This window comes from Zootoca vivipara, chromosome 8 (genome assembly GCF_963506605.1).
Source record: "Zootoca vivipara chromosome 8, rZooViv1.1, whole genome shotgun sequence".
Lineage (NCBI taxonomy): Eukaryota > Metazoa > Chordata > Lepidosauria > Squamata > Lacertidae > Zootoca > Zootoca vivipara.
The window spans coordinates 47,436,895-47,462,578 of NC_083283.1; the positions used below are offsets into that span (position 1 = coordinate 47,436,895).

At 40.4% G+C, this 25,684-nt stretch overlaps 1 protein-coding gene across 2 annotated transcripts in view; it reads right to left on the reverse strand.

Annotated features, from left to right (window-relative positions):
* The window catches only part of LAMA1 (laminin subunit alpha 1), a 94,882-nt gene that overhangs the window by 2,419 nt on the left and 66,779 nt on the right, over positions 1-25,684 (reverse strand). The window contains exons 38-62 of one of the 2 annotated variants that reach the window (XM_035125216.2): positions 25,561-25,659; positions 25,299-25,462; positions 24,683-24,812; positions 23,220-23,313; positions 21,470-21,586; positions 19,967-20,149; positions 19,457-19,611; positions 18,380-18,523; positions 16,626-16,759; positions 16,241-16,391; positions 15,486-15,610; positions 13,496-13,646; positions 12,859-13,003; positions 10,546-10,687; positions 9,570-9,684; positions 9,203-9,373; positions 8,839-8,990; positions 8,126-8,311; positions 6,771-6,933; positions 6,303-6,415; positions 5,368-5,557; positions 4,791-4,949; positions 3,538-3,691; positions 2,611-2,744; positions 383-605 (exon numbers count right to left, since the gene is read on the reverse strand). In XM_035125216.2, the coding sequence (XP_034981107.2) occupies positions 383-605; positions 2,611-2,744; positions 3,538-3,691; positions 4,791-4,949; positions 5,368-5,557; positions 6,303-6,415; positions 6,771-6,933; positions 8,126-8,311; positions 8,839-8,990; positions 9,203-9,373; positions 9,570-9,684; positions 10,546-10,687; positions 12,859-13,003; positions 13,496-13,646; positions 15,486-15,610; positions 16,241-16,391; positions 16,626-16,759; positions 18,380-18,523; positions 19,457-19,611; positions 19,967-20,149; positions 21,470-21,586; positions 23,220-23,313; positions 24,683-24,812; positions 25,299-25,462; positions 25,561-25,659 (3,694 nt within the window). Of the gene's footprint in view, positions 1-382; positions 606-2,610; positions 2,745-3,537; positions 3,692-4,790; positions 4,950-5,367; positions 5,558-6,302; positions 6,416-6,770; positions 6,934-8,125; positions 8,312-8,838; positions 8,991-9,202; positions 9,374-9,569; positions 9,685-10,545; positions 10,688-12,858; positions 13,004-13,495; positions 13,647-15,485; positions 15,611-16,240; positions 16,392-16,625; positions 16,760-18,379; positions 18,524-19,456; positions 19,612-19,966; positions 20,150-21,469; positions 21,587-23,219; positions 23,314-24,682; positions 24,813-25,298; positions 25,463-25,542; positions 25,660-25,684 lie in introns of both variants that reach the window. The other variant, XM_035125215.2, reaches the window with a different exon arrangement.

The window sequence follows — 25,684 nt, forward strand, 5'->3', positions numbered from 1 at the left end:
TACGCCTATGCCCAAGGGGTCTATAGGCACAAAGGAAACTCCAGACTAAAGGACGGGAGAGAAACAGGCCTTCTGCCATAGCACTAGTTACGAGACAGCAATTTGGGGACTGTAGGGAGTGCCTATACCCTTGATGATGTTCAGATGGGCTCTCAATGGGCTTATAGCTGCTAATTCATACAAAGCCCCAGCCTGGCTTCAACAAGATTCTGAGGAGGTGGGAAAATAAAATATCAAGCAGGACATTCTCTAACTTTACCAACGTCATGCTGCTTTATGGCATTTGCACCACCAGTCAGCCAGAACACAAACCAAGGGTGGGATGAAAATATAACGAGTAAAAAAAAAATTCTGCATTTTGAAAATGAGGAAAACAACATACCAGGATATCCTCCAACATAAATAGGGTTGTTCGTATCTGCAGAGGTGGAGTGCGTATGTGGATTATCAGTCTGAACCAAGTTTCCATCAACTATCAAAGCAATACGATGCTTGCTTTTGTTTGCTTGGAGTTTGTGCCACAGTCCATCACACAGACCAGTTGTGCCTTTGGGCTCATAGGTAGCTGTTATTCTACCGGCTCCGTTGTTGACACTGAATAAAACCTACACGACAGCAGCCATGCAACAATAATGGAAGAAGGCAAGAAAAAAGATTTGTTCTTTTAAGTATAACAAATTGCTCAATGATGATGTGCGAAAGTTTTCATTTTAACCAAATGGTTGGTAATTCATTCAAAGCTCACTGCCGGTAGCTTTGACGGTTGAGAAGTATGTAATGCCCACGAGACTATTCCCTATCCTGAAGAGGCCAAGCTAGCCTCCCAGGACCCATCCCTATTTTTAGAGTACTACCCAATTGCCTTTTCTAACCCAGGTTAAGGGCTTGTGATGCATCAACACTCTGCCTTTAAGGAGAACTCTAGCATGTGGGGTGTCTTGGATGTCTCCTGGGAATTATTATGTTAGAAACAAAATGATTGCCTCACCTCTTCTATCTCCATCTGATCACTGTTCTCTGCAGGAAAGGGCATTTTGCACATACCATTCCACACAATGTCAGAATCAGGACTTTGGTGTCACAGCACCTACCCTTTAGAAATCCATCCCATTAAATATCAGATAAGTGCTACCTCCATTGTCCTTTTGGCATGTATTGAGGACTTTTCTCTTTCAACAAGCCTTCTAAGCAGAGATTCTTATCCCAGCTGGTGTCCGGATTTGGTCTGAAACTGTTTTTATATACGTACTTGCTGTTAACTGGCTCTATGTGTGCAATTGTTTTACAGGTATATGTGTTTTAATTATATTGCGAGATCACTTTGATATGGTGCATAGGAGGTGATTCATAAATGGGAATCATCATCGTCATCTGTCAAGATGGCTCCCTAAGGCGCTGGAGAGTTCCCATGCATGACCTCCTTGGCATCTAGATAGATGCCAACTGAAGGCTCATGCTGGGTGTGGGGTGAGGTGAAGCATTGCAATAGCCTTCCTTGGTAAGGCTAGTGTTGCTGCTGCTATGTCATCATCCTTCATTTGATTGTTTATGGGTGGGGAGAGGGGCTGAAGTGGCCGCGACTCACCAGTGACTAAGGAAAAGGCAGTTCTGGATGAGCACAAGCTAGCAGCAAGCAGGGGCTGAATCACAACTGCACACTTGGTGCAGATCAGGCAGGAGGGCTGCCCCAGAGTTGGGGGCATCGTCAAAGCCCATAGCTAATCCCCTGTATTTACCACAATGGAAAATTAATCTTTCTCCTGATCTAACAAAACTTTCTAGGACGTAAAATCATGAAACAATTGTCCCCTTTTCTGACCCTCTGTGTGGAAACGTATTCATTAATGAATTTGCTCACACTCAAAGCCTCCCCTCATCTCACTTAATATAAGCTGAAAAGCGCAAATGAGAAAAGATGGACAAAAATATCTTCTCCCCCTCATCCGGAGAAAACAGAGAGAGGTAATAGAGGGTTCAAGTTACTCTACAAAAGCTTCGCTTAATGGAAAAAATTCCTAGGAACCTAAAATAGTACTTTGAAGATGGCTTCATTGAAACTGTTTAGATGTATTTTGATGGTTCTCAAGATGGTTTACGCTTTCCTTCATTTGCAATGTATTATCTGACAAAGCAGCTTAAATAATTAAGTTTTAGGCTTCTCGGGTTTATTATAGATATATTTATAAAACAATAGCCATGGAATTTATGTCTAATGGTTTTTTTTAATAAGAAAAGCCTTTCACATTTTTCATAATCTTATTTTAGAGACCTTAACTCCCTCATTGTTTAATTAAAAGTCCCCAAATAGATGGTTGTGAAATAAGCATTATACTCAGAATGAGGCGAATGGGGAGGAAACACAGGTGTAGGAAAACATGGAAGTATGATTCACGGAGATAGCTAAAATGTACTAGCTAACTAGCAGACAAACCCACATTCACAACAAATTCTGCATTCAACATTTTTCTGTCGCATATTAATAACTGACACAGCTTTTCCTTCCAGCATTACACATTACATATGCATTCTCCTTGATTGTTATTAATAGACCCCTGCCAGATTTGTCAAGATTGATTCACAAGCACATTTTCACATGACCTTGTAACTCACCTTGCCATTAACTATTTCCAATCCAATGGCATCTACTTTAGCACTACTAATTCCCAGAAGAACTCCATTGAGAGCAGTAGTGCGGAACTCAAATGTAACATTAACGTCAGATCGGACTTTGTAGCCCTCCTTAACTATTTTTAAAAAGAGAAAGAAATAACAAAGTTGGAAGTCTGTAATCCTTGCACGGATGCAATGTTCATATAGTGTTGCATTAGACGCAACCCAAAATGTGCACCATACCCAAAGATGTAATGTAGATAAGGTGGGTAAAAGTAGATACTGTGGAAGATACGCACTGCTGAAATGTTCTGGGGCAGTCACAATACAAGTTACTTCTCAGAATCATATATGTACATGATGCTGTTGCATTTTATAGTCTCTAGTTGTTTCTTAAATAGGTTTCACACCATTCAATCAAAGCCCTATCTAAAAAACAACAACTCATTTTCCCTATTGCTGGCTGGGGCTAATGAAAGTTGTAGCCCAGAACATTTCAGGTACACCAAATGAAGATCCACTTTATAATAGATGAATGCCTTTTAAAAGTGGCTCAGAAACAGCTGTCGAGACCTCCTGGCACTCTTCCAATGTAAAATAATGGCTAAGTGGCTTGGTTTTGTAGGAGAAAGTATAAATTAAAGCTTTCTCTAAATTTTGCTATCTCATAAAGCTTTTACTTGCTCCATGGTTAGTAATACAATTATTTTTTTTCTTTCTGACCAATAAACAGTTACTTGAAATGTGATTGATTAAGTAATTATTTTTCATAATTAAGCAATAGCTGTTTACATATTATCAGCAGGGAATCAGCAAAACTGGAGCAGGGGATCAATACAGGAGCGGAAGTGTAGAATAATGGAATATTACTTTATTATTTCATTTTTGCTTGGGGGAAAAAGGTTTGCAAAACAACCCGTTGCTTACCAAGGGCAGCAAAACCACTTCCATCAAAAAACGTTCCTTCCTGGGCTGCAACGTAACATTTATTCACAGCAAAATTTGAGACTGGGCTCTCTTTGTCCAGTTGTTTGCTATTAATGGTTACTCCACCAATGCATGCAGGGATGCTGTGAGTAATCTGCAAACAATTCAGTGTCATGATTAATGCAGTACATACATATCACATACATACACACCACAAAACCTTATTGCTTCAGAACTATAATTCACTGAAGATCAGGGCGAGTAACAGAGCTGTAAGCACATAAAAAGAAAAGAAACAGCATAAATGCACATAAAGTGTGTCCAGACTGTAAACAAACCCAAGTGCCAGGGTGGTTAGTGAGCCAGACCAGCATCAAGGAGTCCAGGTTTCTACTAAGCCGTGAAGGTTGCTGGGTAATCTTGGGCCTGTCACTCTCTAAGCCTAGCCTACATCACAAGATGGTTGTGAGAATAAAATGGGGAGGAAAAACAGATATCTGAGCTTGAGCAAAGGGAAGAATAAAAAATTTAATAGATAAAACAGATCACATTTCTAGGGCTGAAATGTGAATTTCTAAATTAAATTGAATCCTGTTATACAGCAGGAAAAATACAGGCACAATACGAATACCTACATTTTTTTCCCCCTTGATGGCTACTGAAATTGAGGGAGAGGAGAATTCAGAAAACAGGATGTAGGAATGAGTTAATTCTCCCTTCTTGCCAGCACCACTGCTGGGATCAAAATCAGACCACCAGAAGTTTATTTAATTTAAGAAATAATATTGGGAGCCCCCACCTGGTTACAGGATACAGTTTTCACTGTTTAGAAATGTCATACTGCTTTTGTTATGGCTATGAACAAGCTCCTACGGGACTTATTGCAGACACAGTGGAAGCTGAAGCTGCTTCTTTCAGACACTGATACACTTTGCAAAGCTTACGTAGAAATCACTGCTCTTGATATTATCGTTCTAAATAAAATAAACATTCAAAGGACTTGCATACTTTAAACACATTCAGATCTAAGAAGTGAGAGGGATGAACGATGGTATAAAAGCACCAAAATTTCCATGCTGCTGGTATCAACACCTGATACAGTATTGGTAAGTCAGTGGTGTGCAACGATTTGCTGCATGGATTTTGTGTTTCAATGCACTGCAAATTGTTGTTTTCTTTCAGAGTGGTGTTATGCAGCCTGATTTGCCTGGCAGACAATAGACATAAAGGACCATTACAGAGAAAAAGCTTACGTTTCCCATTTTCTTGGCTGCATAAGCCGAGGGTAGCCCCCCTAGGTACAGCTTCCCATCCACATCCAATGTGTTGCCATCTCCCGGAACATTTACAGCTGCAGATTCCTGCCCATCAACTATGACAACACCTTTCCTTTTAGTATACTCTGTCTTCACCTATAAGATAAGATACAATATATGTAAGATGACACCAATAGTTAAGACTAGGAAACATCCAATTAAGAATAGGGTTCCATATATTGTGTGGGATAAGCATGACTATTGTAAGTTTTCTGCTTCTTCCAATGCTAGACATCAATGCAGTCTTTATTTACTACATTTTTACAGCAAATTATTGCCTTTGGGTAACTTTATGCACAGTGCATTAGTAAAGAAATGCAAAAGCTACCATGCATTTAATGAGAATTTTATTTTTATTTTTAAAATACCGACATGCATATAATGAAAAGCTCTGAAATAGTGCAAGAGGAGAATACTTAATCGGGAATTATTTTTCCAACATAAGAAAGTATGTGAGAAAGGCAGGAGACCCAGACCTAAGACAAGGCTGAATGCAGGAATTTGGCCCACCTACCGTATGCCATTTCCCATCACTGACGATTGCTCCATGAAAGGCTACTGCCCGACCCTTTCCAAGATCAAATGAAAAATAAAGCTTTCCCCCTTGTAGCTGAAGGGCTGCATAATCAACCTGCTTTTGGTGAGTCATGTAATATACCAGGCCACTAGAAGCAAACGTCCTGAGGTTCAACTGCACAGAAAGCCTAGGGGGGGAAACATGAAATTGATCAGAGCTTGGAAGCCAATGGAAGCACCAATGGAAACTGTTCTGAGCTCTCCAGAGGAAGAGATTGGTGCAAGTATGGTATGCCTATGATAAAGAAAAGGAAACATCATCACATCATCACAAGGTCTGAGGGACAGTGGACTGGCCCCCTGCTGAAAAAGTTTGCTGACCCCTGGGCTAGATTCTCAGGAGCTGCAGTTGAACCAATCAATCTTCCACTGAGGAAGACAGAAGATTCTGGATCCTGCCTGTCTCCACTGAGAGAGGAGCTTTCCTGTGGAGAAGGACTGCCCTCCAAGTGCTTCTGGTGCATAGATTTTAACACACCCACACCCTTTAAAACTAACTGCTTTAGCTTATCCCAAAGAGAGATACATACATGTTTAACCATAGCTGCCAAGTTTTCCCTTTTCTCGCGAGGAAGCCTATTCAGCATAAGGGAAAATCCCTTAAAATAAAATAAGGGATAGCTGCCAAGTTTTCCCTTTTCTCGCGAGGAAGCCTATTCAGCATAAGGGAAAATCCCTTAAAATAAGGGATAACTTGGCAGCTATGGTTTAACTCTCCTACAAATCAGTGGAATTAAACCTTTCTAAACTTTTATTCAATAGCGCTCTGTGAAACCGGGATGATGGCCTATCTCACATGTGCGGCATTTTGCATGTTTAGAAGTGCCATTTAATTTTTTAAAATTACAATTAATCATAGCAAAATATACCTACTTTTTTCTTACAGTGGACTGATTGAAAAGAAGCACCAAGTGACTGTTCCTTGCAAGGCCAAACTGATGAGCGCCAGAAACATACTTCAGTATTTCATCCTCTGCACAAGGTTTCTATTAAAGAAAACATTAGTTAAAATCCCACCCCTTGCATCCAAGCATTGCTTTGCTTAGTTTTTCACCTGAATGCTGATGCCTCACAATATATAAATCACAAGTATAAAATTCAAGCAAAACTAACATCATCAGAACCCAGGGAGAAATGACACAACGTTCATCTTTGCAGACAAGAGCTGTAGGTTTGGATCAGGGCTGGGGAACTGGATTCAGAGGTGGCAAGCCCTTTGCGGGTCATTTTGGCACCCTGCTTCTCCCCCTCCCCCCTCCCCCCTCTTTCTCTCTCTTAACACCTCTCATATTCCCAGGTCTTGCCATGGAGGAAAAGGCTGATTAGATTTTGACCACATACTTTCTTAATTTCTGCAAGGGGCCTGTAAGAAATTGGCATCATCTGCATCTCAGGAAGGATCTCAATGTCTTCTGGCTGGATGGTAGGCCTAGGCCTCTCCCAAAGGAAGCAGCTATCCATATCAACACCTTCATACCTCACTGCAGTGGTGAAATCCAGAAGTCTGGGTTTCAAAGAAAGAATACTTTATTTATTTCAATGAAACTCACAAGAAACAGGACCACTGTTAACAGGTCCACTGTGCATACTATGAAAGCTGGAGAGATTTTACAAGCAGCGCTTGCAAAAACTCCCTATGTGAAATTCAAAAGAGCCCTCACGTTTATTTACACTAGTCAGGCATCTCCACAATTATGTGTTTTAGGTGTAACATCTACAGGTTTTGCCTGTTCTCTGTTCCACCCAGGACACATCCTCCATAACAGTCAGCTGTGATTCTGGACTTCGTTGCAACTTTAAACAAAGGGAGGCAAAACTTGACACCTGCATGTTTTCCTGTGACGTGAATGCCAACTGACACACATCTCCACCAGTAAGCAACAGTTGTACCCAGAGAATACTTGCAAGCAGCTACAGAGGGGCAACATAATCTGCTGTATCATCATCTGGGCAAAAAAAGGCCTTAGGAAGAATTAAGGTTTAAGGCTAAAGCAGGCATCGGCAACCTTTTCAGCCCCTGGGCCGGAGGATTCCCATGGGCCGGACATGGGCTGCACAGGCGCAGAAGCGATTTTCGGTGCTGCTACTGCCCATGTCCGGAACACCGGAAATGGCTTCTGCGCATGTCCGTGGCTGCGCAGAAATGATTTCTGGTGCTGCAGACATATTGGAAATGGGCAGCGCAGAACCAGAAATCGCTTCTGCGCATGTCCGCAGCTGCGCAGAAGCAATTTCCGGTGCTGGCCGCCCATTTCCAAAATGTCCACAGCACCAGAAATCGCTTCTGTGGCTGCATAGTCGCAATTTCTGGTGCCGCTTGGTGAGTCCCCGCGCCGTGTTGCGCCAGTTTCCCGCAGCACACGAGGGACTTGCCAAGCGGGTGGCTCGGTTCACCGGCAGCCCGTGGGCCAGATAAACGGCCTCCATGGGCCATATCCAGCCCACGGGCCAGAGGTTGCTGATGCCTGGGCTAAAGCAATGGAAACAAGGACGTGATATAATCATCAAAGAACTATAGCTATGGATTTGCCCATGTTAATTTTGGGGCTTCTGGGTGTTTTATTATTTCTGGTTTCTTAGCTTTAATTTATAATTGTGTTGTGTGCATTATCACTTTCATAGAAGCCACCTTGAGGGAGCTCTGGCTCTGAAAATAAAGGCTGTACATGAATATTTTAATTAAATAATAAACTTACTCCATATTAAATATCAAGTTGGTAATACAGCCATAGAAAGAGCCTGCCATCTTTAGTCCTAAAATGCCTTCTCCTGCAGGAATCCCACCAATGAAGAAGTTGGATATATTCATTGGCCTAGTTTCTGCCAATGGGCCAAGCCTAATTTCTGCAGGGCTACTTTCATCCACCTGGACAGTTATAATCCTGGAAAGAAGAAGAAAACACCACAAAGTGAACTATTATTCAATTTTAAAAATGTCTGATTTAAGAACAATAATAGTGAAGAATCCACAGTAAATGAATCAGAAATAATGGTGGTTCTCCAAAGGATCTTACAGTCCTGATTGTTTGGCAGACCAGGCATGTTCAGTAGCATTCCAATTAATTTCTAGCACTAATTCAGTTGTAGGTGTCACATAAAACATTGGATTTATATGTTTCTCAGTCTAATAAATAAAATAGCTAATTGCTTGTGTACTTCTTGTATCAGTACTTGGCATGATTCTCCCTGGTGGCCAAAATGTCTAGCAAATTCAAGGGATCATCCATGCACAACTTAATCAGAGGCTCTATAGTGCATGCAATTACCATATAAATCACAACTTCTCCATTAACAGCAGAAAAACACAACTGTGGTTATTCTACTGAAATAAACTAAACTAAGCCAGTTCTTTAGGGAACATGGTAAACTTGACAACAGGCCTTAATGAAACAAGTGATTCAGCTTCTACCTCTTATTCCGAGTTAGGATGACTGAATGTTCTCGCCCATCACTGTAAGTTCCATTAGCAGACTCAACGATGACCTTTCTTGTACTTGCTCTGTCCCCGGCATTGACATGCACTGCCAAATGGCCATTGACCAACATGATGGAGAAAAAGGGCTGAGAAAGATGGAGAAGATCAAGTTCAGCTATTACTCTCTTGCTTACTCCTTGTAAACTGTGCTGCCCAATCCCAATTCTGCTCACCCCATTCCAATCTGAGTTGTGCTCAATGGAGTGAGCATCCCTGCTTGACTTTGGATGACACCACTAGGGAACGACTAAGAAGTCACTTGAGACCACAAGAGCTGAAAAGATGGTTGGATGCTTACCAGCTGGGCTTGCCTGCGCCTTCGCTTTTCTGAGCCTTTGCTTAGCCCAACGAGGATGATGCCGCTGGCATTCTTTGTAGCAAAAGTGGCCATAAGTTCTGAATCTGCTGACAGGGGTTTGGGCAGCAACTCAATATATCCATTGCTCAAGATACTAGCACTGCGTATGGGCTATTTTGCAAAAGAAGAGAAATAAAATGAGTGAATTAGATCTTTTATCTGTCAGAGACATAACAATGCAGGAGTTGATTTTCTGACAATTTATCAACATTATAGAATCCATTATAGTATCAGCACTGTTGATTGGTTTTTCCAGCAACAAGTAGCAATCAGTTTAAATTTACCAAGAACTGCCTGTGTGTCCTACCTCCAGAATGCAGCCTTTCCGCACACCATATGAGTTTTTAAGCAAATCAAAAGTGGAACGGGATATTTCCAAGTTCTTAATGCATCCCACATATTTTCTGCTGTTAAGCCCTTTCCTAAAAAGAGAAAATATTGGAGGGGGGGACATTGGTATACAATATTTAGCTCAAAAAGAATGGCTGTGTAAATCCAAATTACAGAATAAGCAAGTTCATGATGACAACTAGTATAGGGAAATGGTTACTGGATGCATTCACAATCATTTTGAATTCTGTCCATAAATTAAACCTGACACAGCAAGAAACCATTTCTTCCCTCTGTCCCTGCATCTCTTCCTCAATCCTCAGAAAATTCTTAAGAAATGTCAGGGCAATTTTCAGTTTGGTATTAGTATTCGGTTTGCAATATGCTAGGCAAAAAAGAAGAAAAAATGACTGTATTTATATATATTGTGATGCATTCATGTTTGTCTTCTTTCTTTGTTTGTTTGCTTGTTAGTTTACTAAGAAAAACAAAAGCAAAAAAATGAAATAAAACACTATATGAAAACAAGTAAGGAGTATTATGAAGCCTGAAGTTCAAAGCAAATTAGAAGTTCAAATATAGGAAGATCTCGATGTATAACTATTTTTTTATTTAAAATTCTGCCCGGACACTGAGGTCCAGCACTGAGGGCCTTCTGGCAGTTCCCTCATTGCGAGAAGCCAAGTTGCAGGGAACTAGGCAGAGGGCCTTCTCGGTGGTGGCGCCTGCCCTGTGGAACGCCCTCCCAACAGATGTCAAAAAGGAAAACAACTACCAGACTTTTAGAAGACATCTGAAGGCAGCCCTGTTCAGGGAGGCTTTTAATGTTTAATAGACTACTGTGTTCTATTTTTCTGTTGGAAGCCGCCCAGAGTGGCTGGGGAGACCCAGCCAGATGGGTGGGGTATAAATAATAAATTATTATTATTATTATTATTATTATTTAAGCCTACCTCACTGCCCTTGACCGTGGTAACCCACCAATGTAAATAGGATCCTTATCGGAACGATTCAGGTCAGAGGCTGTACCAGGGGATATTCCTTGCTTGGTTTCTTTAGAACTCAGGTTATAAGCATCCATGACTGCCAAAATCCCTGAAAGGGTAATGAAATCAGAGATTGGCAAACCGAAATATCTGAGATTAAACATTACAGCAAAACATAATAGTAACAGGATATCATTTTGACAAATATGAATCTAGATGTTTTATTGAGCTAATCTAATTCTTCTATGAAGGCCCCTTCCTCATTAAGGAAAAATATGAAACATATGGCTTACATGCTATTTTGTACACTGTTTCCACAACAGGTAATAGCAATGTCAATTTCCATGTTTTTTCAGTCTTCCTGATTCAACAAACACATATGCAGTAAATTTCTAGGTTCATGAACCAGAATCTCCTTGGGGTGAAATCCAACAATGTATGTCTGCCTGAAGAGTGAATACAGCTGACAGAATGGATTCTGCTTTCTCTGTAATTCCCAACCCCAAATTATTTTGGAGGACTGAAGAACTCTTCAGAGCAGATGAGGGAAGCAGGGGCAGGAGACTCACGTGACCCTGGATGTTATTCCTTATTTATTTCCATCAAGCTCTTTGTGAGCAATGGTTTCCAGTCACTCCAGTTGGATAGTGACTGGGTAAAGTATTTCTGACACTGTAGGATTTCTTCCTTCCACTAACCAAGTTTCAATACTTGGTTATACGGTTGTGAATCTTAAAAGGCTAATTTCAGTTTAAATCCTTGCCTTGCCTCAGTTGTTATGCAGATGAGTAGAGACCTCCACAGAAAACAACTATATAGATTCCATGCTGAAGAATCTCACTGTCTGAAATTTACAACTTGATTCGTCGCATGGTTAAACTGATGTAAGGGCATTTTACCATTAATCCAAAAGATCAAAGGCCCATGAAGAATTCAATTAAAGTAAATAAACCTAACCAGGTCTTTTGAATGTGTAAGTACTTGAGCTTATTTCTGAATTGTCAACTGTCAGGCGCTGACATCAGCGAGAACAGAACCAACCTCTCAAAGCAATCTTCCACCAAGGAGTAATAAAAAAGAAGTGGTTGCATTATACAGAAAGTGACCTTCAGTGATCAGTCAGATCAATGTGAACAGAATAACAAAACAGCATAAAAAAGTAGAATCCTATAGCATGAGACCGAACCTCCATCTAGACCAGCATCCTGCTTCCTGAAGTAATTTGGGAATGTTACAACATGTCATCACATGGTAGCAGCCAATGCTCTCATAAGAACACTGGAAGACCTGTTATATTTGATTCCTCTAGTCAAATATTATCCACTAGTTGGGAGCAGCTCTCTGGGAGTCTATCCCAGCCAGAGGCGCCAGCTTAGGAGGGTGATTGGTGGTGGGCAATGTCTCGTGCATGACATCAGGACGTTGGGAGGAGCTGGGGGCGGAGCTGAATGTGGTGGCCATGTAGCTTTAATGGCTAGTGGCTCCCCCTCCCCCTGGTGCCACCACCAATGGGAGGCTACTTCGACCCTCTCCCCCCTCTGTGGCAGGAGGAGGAGGAGGAGCTGGCCGCTGGAGCTGCACTGTGCTCGGCTCCACGCAATGCCTCTGTGCTTTTTGGACGTGGGGGCAGCCCCACCCCCCAAAAAATATTGGTGCCTCCTAAGCCCCCCCCCCCCAGGAGCTGGTGCCACTGATCCCTGCCCAACCTGGGGACACTGGGAATTGAACCTGGATCCTCCTGCATGCAGAATGGATACTCCACCCAACTAGGGGTCATCATCTTGTTCACACACACATATGCTTCTTGACTGTCACTTGGAAAGTTGCCTGTCCCATTTATAGATTTACGTTATTCACCCTAACATACAACAAAGTGCATCGTCCTCATAAAACAATTCTCAAAAGCCAAGAAATGTTTAAACTTCTTCACTATATTGAAAATTAATTCACTGAATACAGCTTTTGCCACTGTTTTGCTGATACACAGTTAAGTTCCAAAGGATCAAATAACTTCTCTTAGAAGTTGGATAAAAAACATAAGAAAGAAATTATGTTGAAGTCTATTTGGATTTAGCTAAAAAGATGCCTGGACATTTGCATGAAGCTGTGGCCTTTATTAAAACAATGCAAGTTAAATCACCTGGAACCATTATTGCATCAAAATCATGGAGACAGGAATAGTTTACTTTGCTTGGATTTCCCTCCATTTGGCAATCTGTTTATAATTATAGAAAGAGTAAGCATCTGGGGTTTTTTTTTAGCCCATATGTAACATTTTACCTTCTTTTTTGTTTCGGGTGAATGAAATTTTATACCATGTCCCATTATTGTAGCGGCTTTCTGTTTTAAGGGTAAGAGGACCTGACCCAAGATCAACAGTTAGCTTAACTTTGCCATCCACAAGCTCCAGAGACAAGAAATCCCTCTGCAAGGATGAAACAAAAGTCAGAAAATAAATAAAAGCTCGTTGGTAACCCCTTCTCCTTCAATAAGCTCAAGGCAACATGCAATATAAAACACCAAGGGTGGTATCCAACCAACCTGATCTTGCTCAGGTGAACACCCCCCCCCCCTCATCTCCCAGCATGTTCCATGTGCCCTCCCCAAATCTGCTCTAGAGGGTTGGAAGAAACCCAGAAAAGAATTAGGGGTATGTGCAGAGGGAGGAGGGTGGCAATTCCATTGTGCAAGAACAAGTTAGTTGGATACTGCCCAAGATTTTATGTAAGCATGGAAATAAAGATTCTATATGCCTTTAAACAATGGTTTTCAAAATTCAGCAGAAAATCATAGTACTATATAAATAGTCAGTGCCACTTTTTGTTGAAAAGTATATACAATCCCTAGTCATTTCCACAGAATCTATGGAAACTACTCGTCTAAATAGCACTTTTAAACACTGGGCGAGTTTTCTTACTGTGCCATTAGACGTCAGGTACACTAAGAGCCCATTTGGCGAGAAGGTGCTGAAAAATACTATGATTTGGGTCACAGTGGAGCGAAGTGACTTCTCCACCACTGAATATCCACTCCCGTCAAAGTGAAATGAAGTGTCTTCATCCTGTGGGCTGCGGAAACAAACAAAACAAAATATTTAAATGGTTCCAGCCTCCAGCAAAGGAGTCGCTTTCTTGTCAAGAAGGCAAACTCTACCCACAGAACCTTGATCTAATCATTTTTATTTAAAAACATTTATAAATCATTTATTGATTTATTTTAAAAAAACTCTAAGCAATGCACGTTACAAAAACTGGGCATGTTCAGCTGTTACCTCTGTACTGTGGAATGCTCTCCTCTCTACCACATATAAAGCAGTAAGCTTCAGTTGCTTCAGGCATCTTGTAAAGATTTATAATTTTGTCCTGGCTTTCCTTGATCTATGGGATCAGCCCATGTTTGATGTGTTTGAATTCCTGTTTTATGTTTTCATATGCTGTTAATAGTACTGTTTTTTGTGTTGTGGGTCACTATCCTATTGTATTCTGCAGAGTGTAATATCACAAGTTGATTTTCTGCGGGTCATCTTCTAAGTGATCTTACAGACCAATACAGGGGGAAATTTGCTTGTTTAACTTCAGTTAACTGGCACAATTTGCCTACCACGTTAATCAGCCTGATAAGCCAAATTACAAATTGCGGACATATTCTGAAATAATTATTATGGTAAAATCGTCAAGTGCAAAAACAGAATATATACGTTCAAATCTTCCAAATTGCTGCCACTGATTTACTGGATAAACACTTTCAGGGAAAGTGGCTCAAGAAATCAAGCCATAATTATAAGAAGCGCTCTGATGATATTAAAACATTTCTAAAATAGTCCTGCATCTCCCTCTGCTGGTTACAAATGATACCTACCAGGAATCTGCAAAATAAAAATATATATTTTCTGTCACATACAGTTGTTAAAACATGAATATTTGAGAACTAAATGAATGTAATATCCGATGATATTTTAAAGCACATTTTCACAGAGAACAAATATACATGCATGGATAAAACATCCAAATCAGTTTAATCATGGGGAATGTGCTCTGGTTGCACAATTTCCCTTATCTACTTCTAGTTACAGGTAGGTAGGCGTGTTGGTCTGAGTCGAAGCAAAATAAAAAAATTCCTTCAGTAGCACCTTAAAGACCAACTAAGTTTTTATTTTGGTATGAGCTTTCGTGTGCATGCACGAAAGCTCATACCAAAATAAAAACTTAGTTGGTCTTTAAGGTGCTACTGAAGGAATTTTTTTATTTTGCCTTATCTACTTCCTAAGAGTAGCAGTACTAATAGATATCATCCCCTTGTCATGTGATCATAAGATCACTGTGAGGTAGGTCAAGTGGAAAGATAGTGATTGGCTGAAAGTTTGCTTCATGACTTGTTTGGGGATTTGAACCTAGGTCTTCCTGGTCCTAACCACTGCACCATGCTAGCTCTCATTTACACCAGTTTCATGTGACTTTCAAACTTGGCGGTAACTACAGCATTCTGCCCAACAAGAATCAGAACACACTCTTTAGTTTTTTGAGGCATTGTTTTTAGCAGGAACCAAAGATTGCTCAATTTGGATATCATGGCAACTTATAATTACCACAAGCCAGGAAGTGGATGAAAAAAATCATCTGCATTTGGGGAGGGGAAAGTTTGGCTCTAATGAAGCACATGTACTCCCTTCCTTTCAAGTGGATTCTGTAAAATGGTAAGAAGGAACTTGAATATGCTCACAGGAAACAATGGCAGGTGACTGCACCAAATAAAAGCCCCAAGGAGTTTCTACAGCCATGGTGGTGTGCTTTGGAACCTGGACCCAGCCACACAAAAGATCACTCCTGTGGAGGAGCTGTATTTATGCAAGCATGCAAGACAACTCCTGTTTTAATTACAGATTTCTATAAACTGTTTCATGTTCTCACCTTCCAAAGCATCCATTGCACTTGCCTTCCCTCTCCACATAGTTCCAAAGTCCAACAGATTTGCCATTCAAGGATGCTTCCCCCATGCATCCCTTAAAATGTGTAACCTTAATGGCAGGTGATTTCTATTACAGAAGAAACACATTCACCATGAATGATAATAAAAAAGGGAGTTTGACATTTATCCAGATAAACAGCAATCCGTGGCCTAAAGTTGTAACTTGATAATCAGGATAAATTGTACCAGGCAAATAAGAGCATTACTGATATTGTTATTCATAGTTACCCTGTTTCTCATATTTTAAGGCATCCCCATAAAATAAGCCATAGCAGGATTTTTAAGCATTCAAGGAATATAAGCCATACCCCGAAAATAAGACATAGTGATAGGAGCAGCAGCAATGCCGGCCGCGGCAGGAGGAGGAGGAAAAAAATAAGACATCCCTTGAAAATAAGCCATAGTGTGTTTTTTTGAGGAAAAAATAAATATAAGACGTGTCTTATAATATGAGAAACACGGTATATGTGAGCAGGTGGCTTAAAATAAGAAGAAAAATACAAAAAATGATATCCATTCAGGATCTGCCAGCTGAGAAGCTGCATGATTTGGAAAAAAAATGCTACTAAACATATCTCCTGTCATCTCTGAATGTGTGGCAATTATTGTTCATGACAGAACAGTGAGTGGAAAGCAACTTGGAAGTCAATAAAATGAACAATAATGAAGGATTACAGCATGGCTATTATTTTTTCACCTTTATTTGCCCTCCAAGTCCACCAATAAACATGAGTGTTGATTGGTTTACATCCAGTACTGTAGCTGTCCCAGATGAGGTGGCAGTTCTCATAAAGGGCTTCTGAGAAGTGTTTGCCTCCTCTACACTCAGAGTGGCAGTTCTTCCAAACCTAATTATCACAAATAATAAGGGGATTAAAAACAGTTGTGCATGCTTAACTTCCAATCTGTGTTATATACTTATAACTAAAAAAGAACTGGGAATTTTTCTGAAATTTTTATGCGTTGCGCTTTCCAATAAAATAATAATAATTCTCCTCTAGACAGTAATTATTTCAGGTTTATTGGTGACTCTGCAGATCTGGTTCATTAATTGCATGTGTTGCACACCAGTTACATCTTACCTTGTAGCATGTATTCTGTGCCATCTGTTGTTGTTAATGGAAAAGTCAGGATATTCCAGCCTTGTTGATCCAGAGCCCATATCCCACAAAAAGGCCACCTTCCCACGTCGCATCTCCACTGCCATGAAATCAGTCTAAAAACAAGGTTGCCAAAACACTGAGAAAATGCCCAAATGGCTAAGGCTGGTGAACGTGCAGCTACTAAAAGTCAGTATTTGAAAGCATTGATCAAATCCAAATAAGACTTAGTTCACGTGTTAAATAAGCAGCACAGTAACCCTTTACAACATTGGCCCATATGGGAATGATTCCCCGAGGGAAACTGTGTGTATCACTTGACCTCACGTTGCGGATTGGGCCATTTCAAACAAAGCAACATGACCCTGCTAAAAAAAGAGGGGCTTTAATGGCCTGGAATGGCTAAAATTGGCCAAACACTGCAATAAGTAGTCACCACATCACTTGCATATTCAAGAATACTTGAATTCACTTGTACAAGAATACTGAAAATAAAATTGGCAATCTGAACACCCTGAGTTTCGAGAAGACAGTGGTTCAATAATTCAGACACACACACACACAGCGTTAAGTACAACTTAAACACTAAAAAAAACCCCCACAAAAACCTCTATACAGAATTTTTGGGACCATTAAACTTGCTATATGCAAATGAAGCATTCAAGGAAAATAAAACTAACAGTGCATTTGTAAGGTGTGCCAATAATACAAAATTGTCCAAGCTTAATTATCCGAAGGATTGTTTAATTGAAGATACAGCTGGCACTCCCAGAAAGTAGTTGAAGAACCAATTGCTATTGTATAAATGCAAACCACTATACAAAATAATCCAAATTAGCTGCAAGCAATCATGCATGCTATTAATGTCAGGAACAGCATCTTTCCATGTATTTCATAGATCATATGATCCAAATTTAAGAACCCCTTGCTTACCCCTGCTATTTGGACTATTCAAAAGCTTACATAGATACAATATCACAGCTCTGTATGATGCACTCTCCTTCCTTGGAGGGTTTTCAGCAGAGGTTGGATGGTCATCTGTCAATGTATGAACTAGTTGAGATTCCTGCATTACAGGGGATTGGACTAGAAAACCCTCAGGGTCCTTTCCAACTCTAGAATTCTATGGTTCTGTCAGGGGACCTCAGTACAGGGAGCCTCCGTCCATCCTCCACACCAGCACCTCAACCAGTGAGAGTGGCAGCAGCGGGTCAGCAGTGGGGGAATTGAGGAAGTGAGCGGGATGGAGCAGTTGAGGCTGAGCGACGTAGGAGAGCCCTGACCAACAGGTGGAGGGAAGCAGGCAGCCACTTCCGTCGCCTGATTTAAGGCACGCACCGAAATGCAAGAGTGGGGGCGGTGTTTTGGGGTTCCCAAGCTCTTATGCTGGACACGTAGCAGGAAGCGTCAACTCCCGGATTCTGCGAGTGCCTGAGAGGTCATGTTCTTTACCATCTTTGCACTATAAATAATATGCACAATAAAACTTTTAAAGACAGAGCAGGCTCGGATGTTGTTACTCAAGAGTAGCCGTAACACCACCCTTACAGGTTCTAATGTGGATTAGAATCCCCATTTCACCAATGAATGTATATGAATAGGTAGGGTGACCTATCACCGAATAGCAATTTAGGTATAATGGGACAGCTAATAGGTTTTCCAGTATATGACCAGAACACTTGGTCTTTGGTAAAGAGTTGCCTGCCATATAAAATGTTTAAAATCCTTTTGCTTACTTTACCACTGCTACCCAGGTAAAACAGGAGGTTATCAGGTTCAGTTGTTTTAACATTTAATGTTAATGTATTGTAGTTGGTAGACAGTATCTGGGGCTGATAAGCACGAATGCAGTCTCTTTCTGCAGACACAGCGACTTTAATCTGAAAAAAGAGGAAAAAATCAAAGGCAAGGTTTGTATATATGTTGTACATGTCTTCAGAAATGGTCTGTCAAATTTTAAATTGTTTAGACTTGCCTGAGCCAATTAGTTACTAGGATTGTGTTGTATTTATAGTATTAATCACCACCACCAATAACGGTGTTTTTATTAAATAATAAATGATATTAATTAAATTTTAATTTTAATGACGCAACTTTGGGACTTTATGAAGTGCAGGGCCTTTATATATAGAAAAGCAACAGAGAGTAAGAGAGACAGACAGACAGACAGACAGACAGACAAAGAAACAGAAACATTTTTGTCATGTTCTGATCCAGGAATTCTAAACGTAAATGGGACACCTATTCATTGTGATATAAGAAATTTGCTAAAGTTCTGTTTTGCCAATGTAGGGTCAAATGTTTTACAACATCTTGGTAAGGAACCAAGTAAAATTGTTGTAGGGGACAGTTCTGCCAGCTAGTATGTCAGCAGGCTATCTATGAACTACAGCACAAGGAGCAATAAGTTGACAGATGTTAATGTAACTTCACATAAAGGATATTTCTCTAGAAACTCTGATGGATTAAGAAAACAAAGAGCACAACATTACTAATAAGAACTACTATGGGTACAAGCTGCAGAACTCCTCATGCCCTGTAAAGCTTTTCGAATTCTTTTTTCCTAACCAGTAATTTGATGCACTGCACAATAAATCACCTTTTAAACCGCTGGGAGTTCATATATATGCATAATGTTGTTGAAAGAAAGAAATCAAAAGTGCTACTGGATATTCAATGAGACCCTGAATTGTGGCCTGTGTCTTCATACTGCAACACACACACATACACTATTGATTAGGGCATGTGCGTAGCATTGAAGCTTAGTAGCATTTCCCCCTCCTAGACCATGTAGAAGAGAATAAGCTGCTTACAGAGGCGGCCTGTTTACGGGCTTGACTGATGAGCTCTTTAATTTCCGAGATGTTTCTGCTGAGGTTCTCTTCCAGCACTTTCAGAGGCTTCAGCCTACTAAACAGGAGGCCGGCCTGGATTTCAACTTCATTCACTTTTCTTTCAGCTGACGCTGCTGCCAAAAAAAGAAGTAGTTGAGGTTTTGAAACAGGGTGCTATTGCTTGAATTTAGGAGAAAACTGAAGATTTTGTTGCGTTCAAGTGAAAAAATATACACTGGTACAAAATGCATATGTAATGGCCAGTTTAAAGCATTTCTTATAATTATTGCCTATTAATTTAGGATTGCAATTCTGAAATGCATACTTGTAATGGGAAAGGTATTTAGCAAATCTCATCTGCACACTTTTAAGAGAAGTAGTATAAACTAGCTTTAATGTAAATAAAGATAAGGAATACTTAGGTTTAAAAATTAACCCCCCTCTCACATGCAGGGACATTTCTAGGGAGCAATGAAGCAGTAAACCTACCAGCTTTTGATGAGTCGATTATAAGTTCATTGGTTTTGCGCAATGTCTCATTAACCTTAGACAATGTGAATGAAGTGTTCAGGAACTTCTCACTAAAAACCTCCGTGTGCCTTAAACCATTAAGAGCAGTTGCATTAGCAGACACAGCCAGCTCTCTTACAGCAAGAATATTTTCACTGGTATCTGAAACATATGATCAACATAAGTAGATTACCTACTTGCATTTGGGGCAGAAAACTCAGGCTTTGGGTCTTAGCTACCAGTTTTGAGACCAAACTGGGTATGTAGGGGGTTGAACTACCAACTCTACAATTTTATGATGCGAGAGATAAGCGAACAAGATCCCTTAACAGACTTGTTTGTTAGCCATGGAGAGTTGAGAGATTAATTCTTTTCCCATGCGGTTTCCCCAACTTAAACTGCACCCACATCCCCAACAAAGCTGCTAGTTCCCTATGGATTCAAACATACAGGTACACACAGCAGAAGATAAATATTTTAATTTATTAACATCAAGGAATGATTATGATTTAAGTAGTCATCAAGTTAATTACCTTCACTGCATTAACATTTAAATGTAGGTTTCCTTTAGTCAACAGATGTTACATTTCGATGCACCTTAATGTCCTGAGTGGTAAAATGGGTTGGTCTTTAATCTTAAAAGAGATGTTGGCTCATTGAACAGTATTAAGTTAATTGGGCCATCAAAAGCAGACTCAGCATCTTCTAGCAGAAAAAAAATCAGACACTGTCTACTGCAAATGAACTCAACAAGCAGTAGATGTTAAAAGTCTGGTTTTCTTCCATTAAAAAAAATTATGCATTCCAAGCTATTATTATCTTAAACTAGGTAAAGTCCCTTGCTTGTTTAAAAATATAACAGAAAAGCTATTATAAAGTTTAATTAGGTTGCTTGTATTATTAAGAAACATTATTTAGAACAACACAATAGAACTATTCTTTTTCCTTCTCTCTTTTTTTTACTTATGCAAAGTTCTATAGTTTTCAAGTCTTTTAAGGCTCTTCATTTCATTACTGTTTCAGCAGCATGCTTTCAATGAATTCAATTAAAATCTTCATTACAGCTTAAAGGTTACAAAGGTTTTGATTTTTTGTTTCATTTTGTTTCAGAGCTCCTGTGTCTTTACAGATGAATACCAGGCAGGATGTCAATATCTTAACTGTTGCCTGGTCTGGATATGGAGCAACGATGAGTAAAAGCTGCCTACTGAAAGTTTCTTTCTCTGCATGTGGCAAATTCAAAGGAACCCTTCCAGGCGAGTGGGGAGGGAAATGTCGATCATATATGGTACATATCCAAGAAAGTGATACAGAATGAAGACCTTTTCTTCTTACATGCCACTGTCATTTCCTCTGTTTACGGCATTCTCAAAATGTAAAGATATTGCTGAACTTTCCAATTAGTGACGACCAGCGGTGCTGCTCAAGTTAAATATACTTGCCTTGTGTAATGAAGAGGAAGTCAAGATGGATTTCACTTACCATTTGGCAATGCAGACAGTTGCAACAGTGAGCCATTAAACTGCTTAGTGAAACCACTAGCTTTCTCCTTAAGTTTTTCCACTTTTATGTTCATCTCATTTAATCCAGATGTAAGCCCTATGGAGAAATAAACACTTGTAACCCTGACATAGTTGGCTGCTTCTTTACACCACTGCTTCCAAGGTTATCAAACTCAATGCATAGGTGCAAGGCAAGACCAGTTGTCTAATAGTCTTCCTGTCCATCTCCCTCAACATCCGCCCCAAATCAGACCCCGTAGTAGAGACCACAGTATGGTAATGAGAGCAGATGTACTGTAAAAGCATGTCAGGAAAAGGCTTTATATAGCACAAGTGAGCCAAACCGCATGCTGCAAGAGAACACACACAGCAAACACCCTGTCAAAATTCTTCTCTAATGCCAAGTATGCTGCCAGAAGGGCAATGTGGAAGTGGTTCAGGTTCATAACATGTTTCTTAAATAGTTATACTCCATGCTAATATACAGTAAGTATCAGTTTTATTCTACCATTCCTGAAAGGAGCTCAAGCACATGATTATGCCCATCCCATTTGATGTTCAGAACAACCCTGTGAGCTAGGATGGTGGCTGGTTCAAGGTCACTTTGTAACATTCACGGCTGAGTGCAGACCTCTTCGATATCCAAATCCAACACACAGTTATGCTGATCTAATTCTGATTAAATTAATGGCAGCTTTCCTCTCAATTAAGACATAAATCATAATACAGTAAGCCCAGAACTTATGCAGCATTTACGTTCTAGAGATCTCATCTAAAGCCAAAATCATGTATGGTCAAAACACATTGGGATCGATGGTGGGTGGGTTTGCTGAAGTCTTTTTTCCTGGACACTACCCCCTTCCCCCCCACACTCTTAAAATAATATTTTGTCAAGCATGTAAAGCTGAATGTGCACAAGCTAAATGTGCATAAGTTGCAGGCTCACTGCACTAAAGCTGTACACAGGAGATCTCCCCTGTTCAATCATGACTTTTCCACACAGGTATCTATAAGCAGAGAGTTTTGCATTCAGCATCCTTTTTTGGAACCAATTTCCCGCAAGACTTGTTCATCTTAGGTGACAACACTTTCCCACCCAACTGTGAATAAATAATATTCTGGTTCCTCTTAAGACTGTGTACATATGTACAGTGCTTGAATGACAAACACACTGTGGATCCACAATCACCCCTTTTGCAAACAGATGTGCAAACTTTCAAAATGAGGTGAACAACCAACCATCTGCCAACTTTGCAGATGGATGATTCTGACAATTTTCCACCAGCAGCCAGCTGATTGCTAGGCCCTTACATCAGTTATAAAGCCCTCCCCACTGGCCCACTGCCCAAAACAAAGAGCATTTTTTCAATGCAAAAAAGGCCTGCATGAAAGGGACTAAAATTGATGGTAGATTTGCAAGCAGGTACATATGTCACTGGAAGAGCAAATGAAGAAAAACCCCACACTGACTTCCAGTAGGATGGCTTCCATAGCTGGAGGTGATGTGGGATATACATCTATAAAAGTCTGTATACATACACATCACCTGGGAACGGGAGTAATGCAAAGGGTCAGCATTTTGTCAACTTCTGTTTATTGCTGATGGAAAGTTAAAAAACTATTCTCTCCTTTTAAAGGGAGAGGGTGTAATTGGACTTACTCCACTTGTTTTAATAATGGCCATCAGTTGGTAGTCAACATTTCATTAGCTATCCATATTTTATACTTACCTTCATACTTCTTGTGCAAACTTTTTGCTTCAGTCAAAAACTTGGAGCCAAGTTGGAGAATGTTTTTCCCAGTAGAATTAAATGTTTCTTTTGGCTTAAAATAATCAAGTAAGGAAACATTGTTAAATATGAACAAATCTACCATATGAAAAGTATTATTTATATATATGCAAAGCCCTACATTTTTCTTTGGGGGGGGGGGGAGTATTATTGCTGTTCTCTCCCCACCCACCCCGGCCAATCAGGACTTTTCCTATGTATGGCCAGAATTTAAAGAATTACATTCTTATGTTTACATATTATTCTGGTTTATGTTCCTCAATCCTAATAGTTCTGCAAAACTTTTATTTCTTAGAAAATGATGTAACAACAACAGTAGCAGCTTCAAAAATATGACTATACTGGATAGTAGAACACAACATGTAGAAATGGAGCATTGTGAACATATCCAGTATTTAAATGCAGTACTTGTATAAGGTTTTTATTACCTTGTATAAATGCAGTCACTATACATCTACCTTCTTAGGCATCCTAGATTTGACAGTTAGGCTGAGATCCTGTGCCCTTAGAAGTAAGTCCAATTGAACTTAGCAGAACTTGCTTCTGAGTATACAGCACAATCCTATGGATAGTTACTTATAAACAAGTCACACTTAAGTTCAGGGCAGCTTATTCCCAGTTTGCACAGGTCTACACTCTAACTCAAGATTATTGTTATTTTTTAATCTTTTAAGTAATTTCATAATATGAAAAAATAATGCCAATTACTGTCAGGGGTGGAGGTAGGGGCAAACCACCCTGGGTGTCACCACTGAGGGGGGTGACAAAATGCCGGGCGGCACTCACCGCGGGGCCTGCAGCACGCCTGAGCCACATGTCTCTCCTGTGAGAGATGCAGTGGCTTGGGCACACACAGGCTCCGCCCTGCCCCAAACAGTCCACCCACAGCCTCCCCCTCAGCTGTAGGGCGGCTGAGTGGGAGAAGGCAGGCAGAGTCCTCGGAGGCCCCGCGGAGCGTCCTGCCCTGGCTGGCCCTGCCCCCGGGCACACGCGCCACCCCAGGTGCCTGATCAGCTTGCTCCACCGCTGATTACTGTTACCAGTCCTAAGTCATTCACATTCTCTTTTATGAGAATGGGTTGTGACCATGAACTAACAAATCAAACAATTACATCCAAGCTCAAATTTGCCTTTGTTTATACCTTAGGAATATCGGAGATTTTTTTTTTTTTTTTGAGACCTGCAATATGGTACATATTCTGGTTCTAGGGAAAGGGTGGTCAGCCTGTGGCCTTCCAGATGTTGGGCTACAGCTTCCATCAGCCCCAGTCTGCACAGCCAATGATGAAAGCTGTAGTCCAACAACATCTGGAGAGCCAAAGGTCCCTCAGCCCCATTCTAGAGAGTGAAACATGGGTTTTAGTAAGAATGCAGGGTGCTTCAGTTCTCAAAGCGGCACTTACCACATCAGTTACAATCCTATAAGCATCACCTGCTAGACTCGCTGCACTTTCAATCAAACTTTTAACGGTGGAGAAGGCAGAGACAGCATTTGTTGCATTCAAGGACACATTTCTAACATTCAAGAGACCACTGCAGTAGGAGAGAAAAAATCGTAACTTTTTCATGTAACATTTAAGACAATTTAAACATTGCACAATTGGGGGACATGCCGTATTTTAGAAACCCTTAAGTTGCTTTACTATTGTACTTTAAACAAAGAAAGAATTTTCATGAAATGAAAAACATTATACTGTAGTACTGCTTAAACTCTGAGCAGTACATTCCCCTAATACCCAAGGCAGCCACACTAACTGAGCTTCCCTTTGCCCTTTAGCTTTCATTTGGTTTACTTATTTTCTTTAGATTCCTCAACCAAGAGAACAGTCATTTAAATCCCAGTTCCTGCATCCTTGCCTTCCTTGTTCATCCTGTATAGGAACTGAAAGCTTAAAATGCTGGCTAAACTCCAAGGGCAAAACTCAGAAGGGCATCAAGATCAGCAGGCCTATTGGGGTGACTTTATTGATAAAGGCAGTAATATAGTCAACTGCATGCTTCAGTTCATGATACACTCACCTGTCTAATGCATGAGCAACTCTCTGTAACTCAGCTGCATGTTCTTCCACTCTGTAAACCAAATCCACAGCCCCTCGAGTGGACATCTGCATCACCAGGTCATCCACATGCTGCCTTAGTTTGCCATTCCATAGGATCAGTCCATCCCGGTGGATTTCTAGATTCTGAATATACAAGATTAGTTATTGCTGAATCATGGATAATTCACTTTAACAAATGATGACTCAAGTGTTCAGTAACTTACAGATGTAGAGTTAATTACATCTTCAGCAAGTGCAGCAGCTGCATCCACCTGTACTTTGCCTTCTCTGCTCAGCATAACAGAGAGTTCCTTCTTTTCTCGAATATTCAGCTTTGTTTGCTGTGGCATAAATGCAACGGTGGGC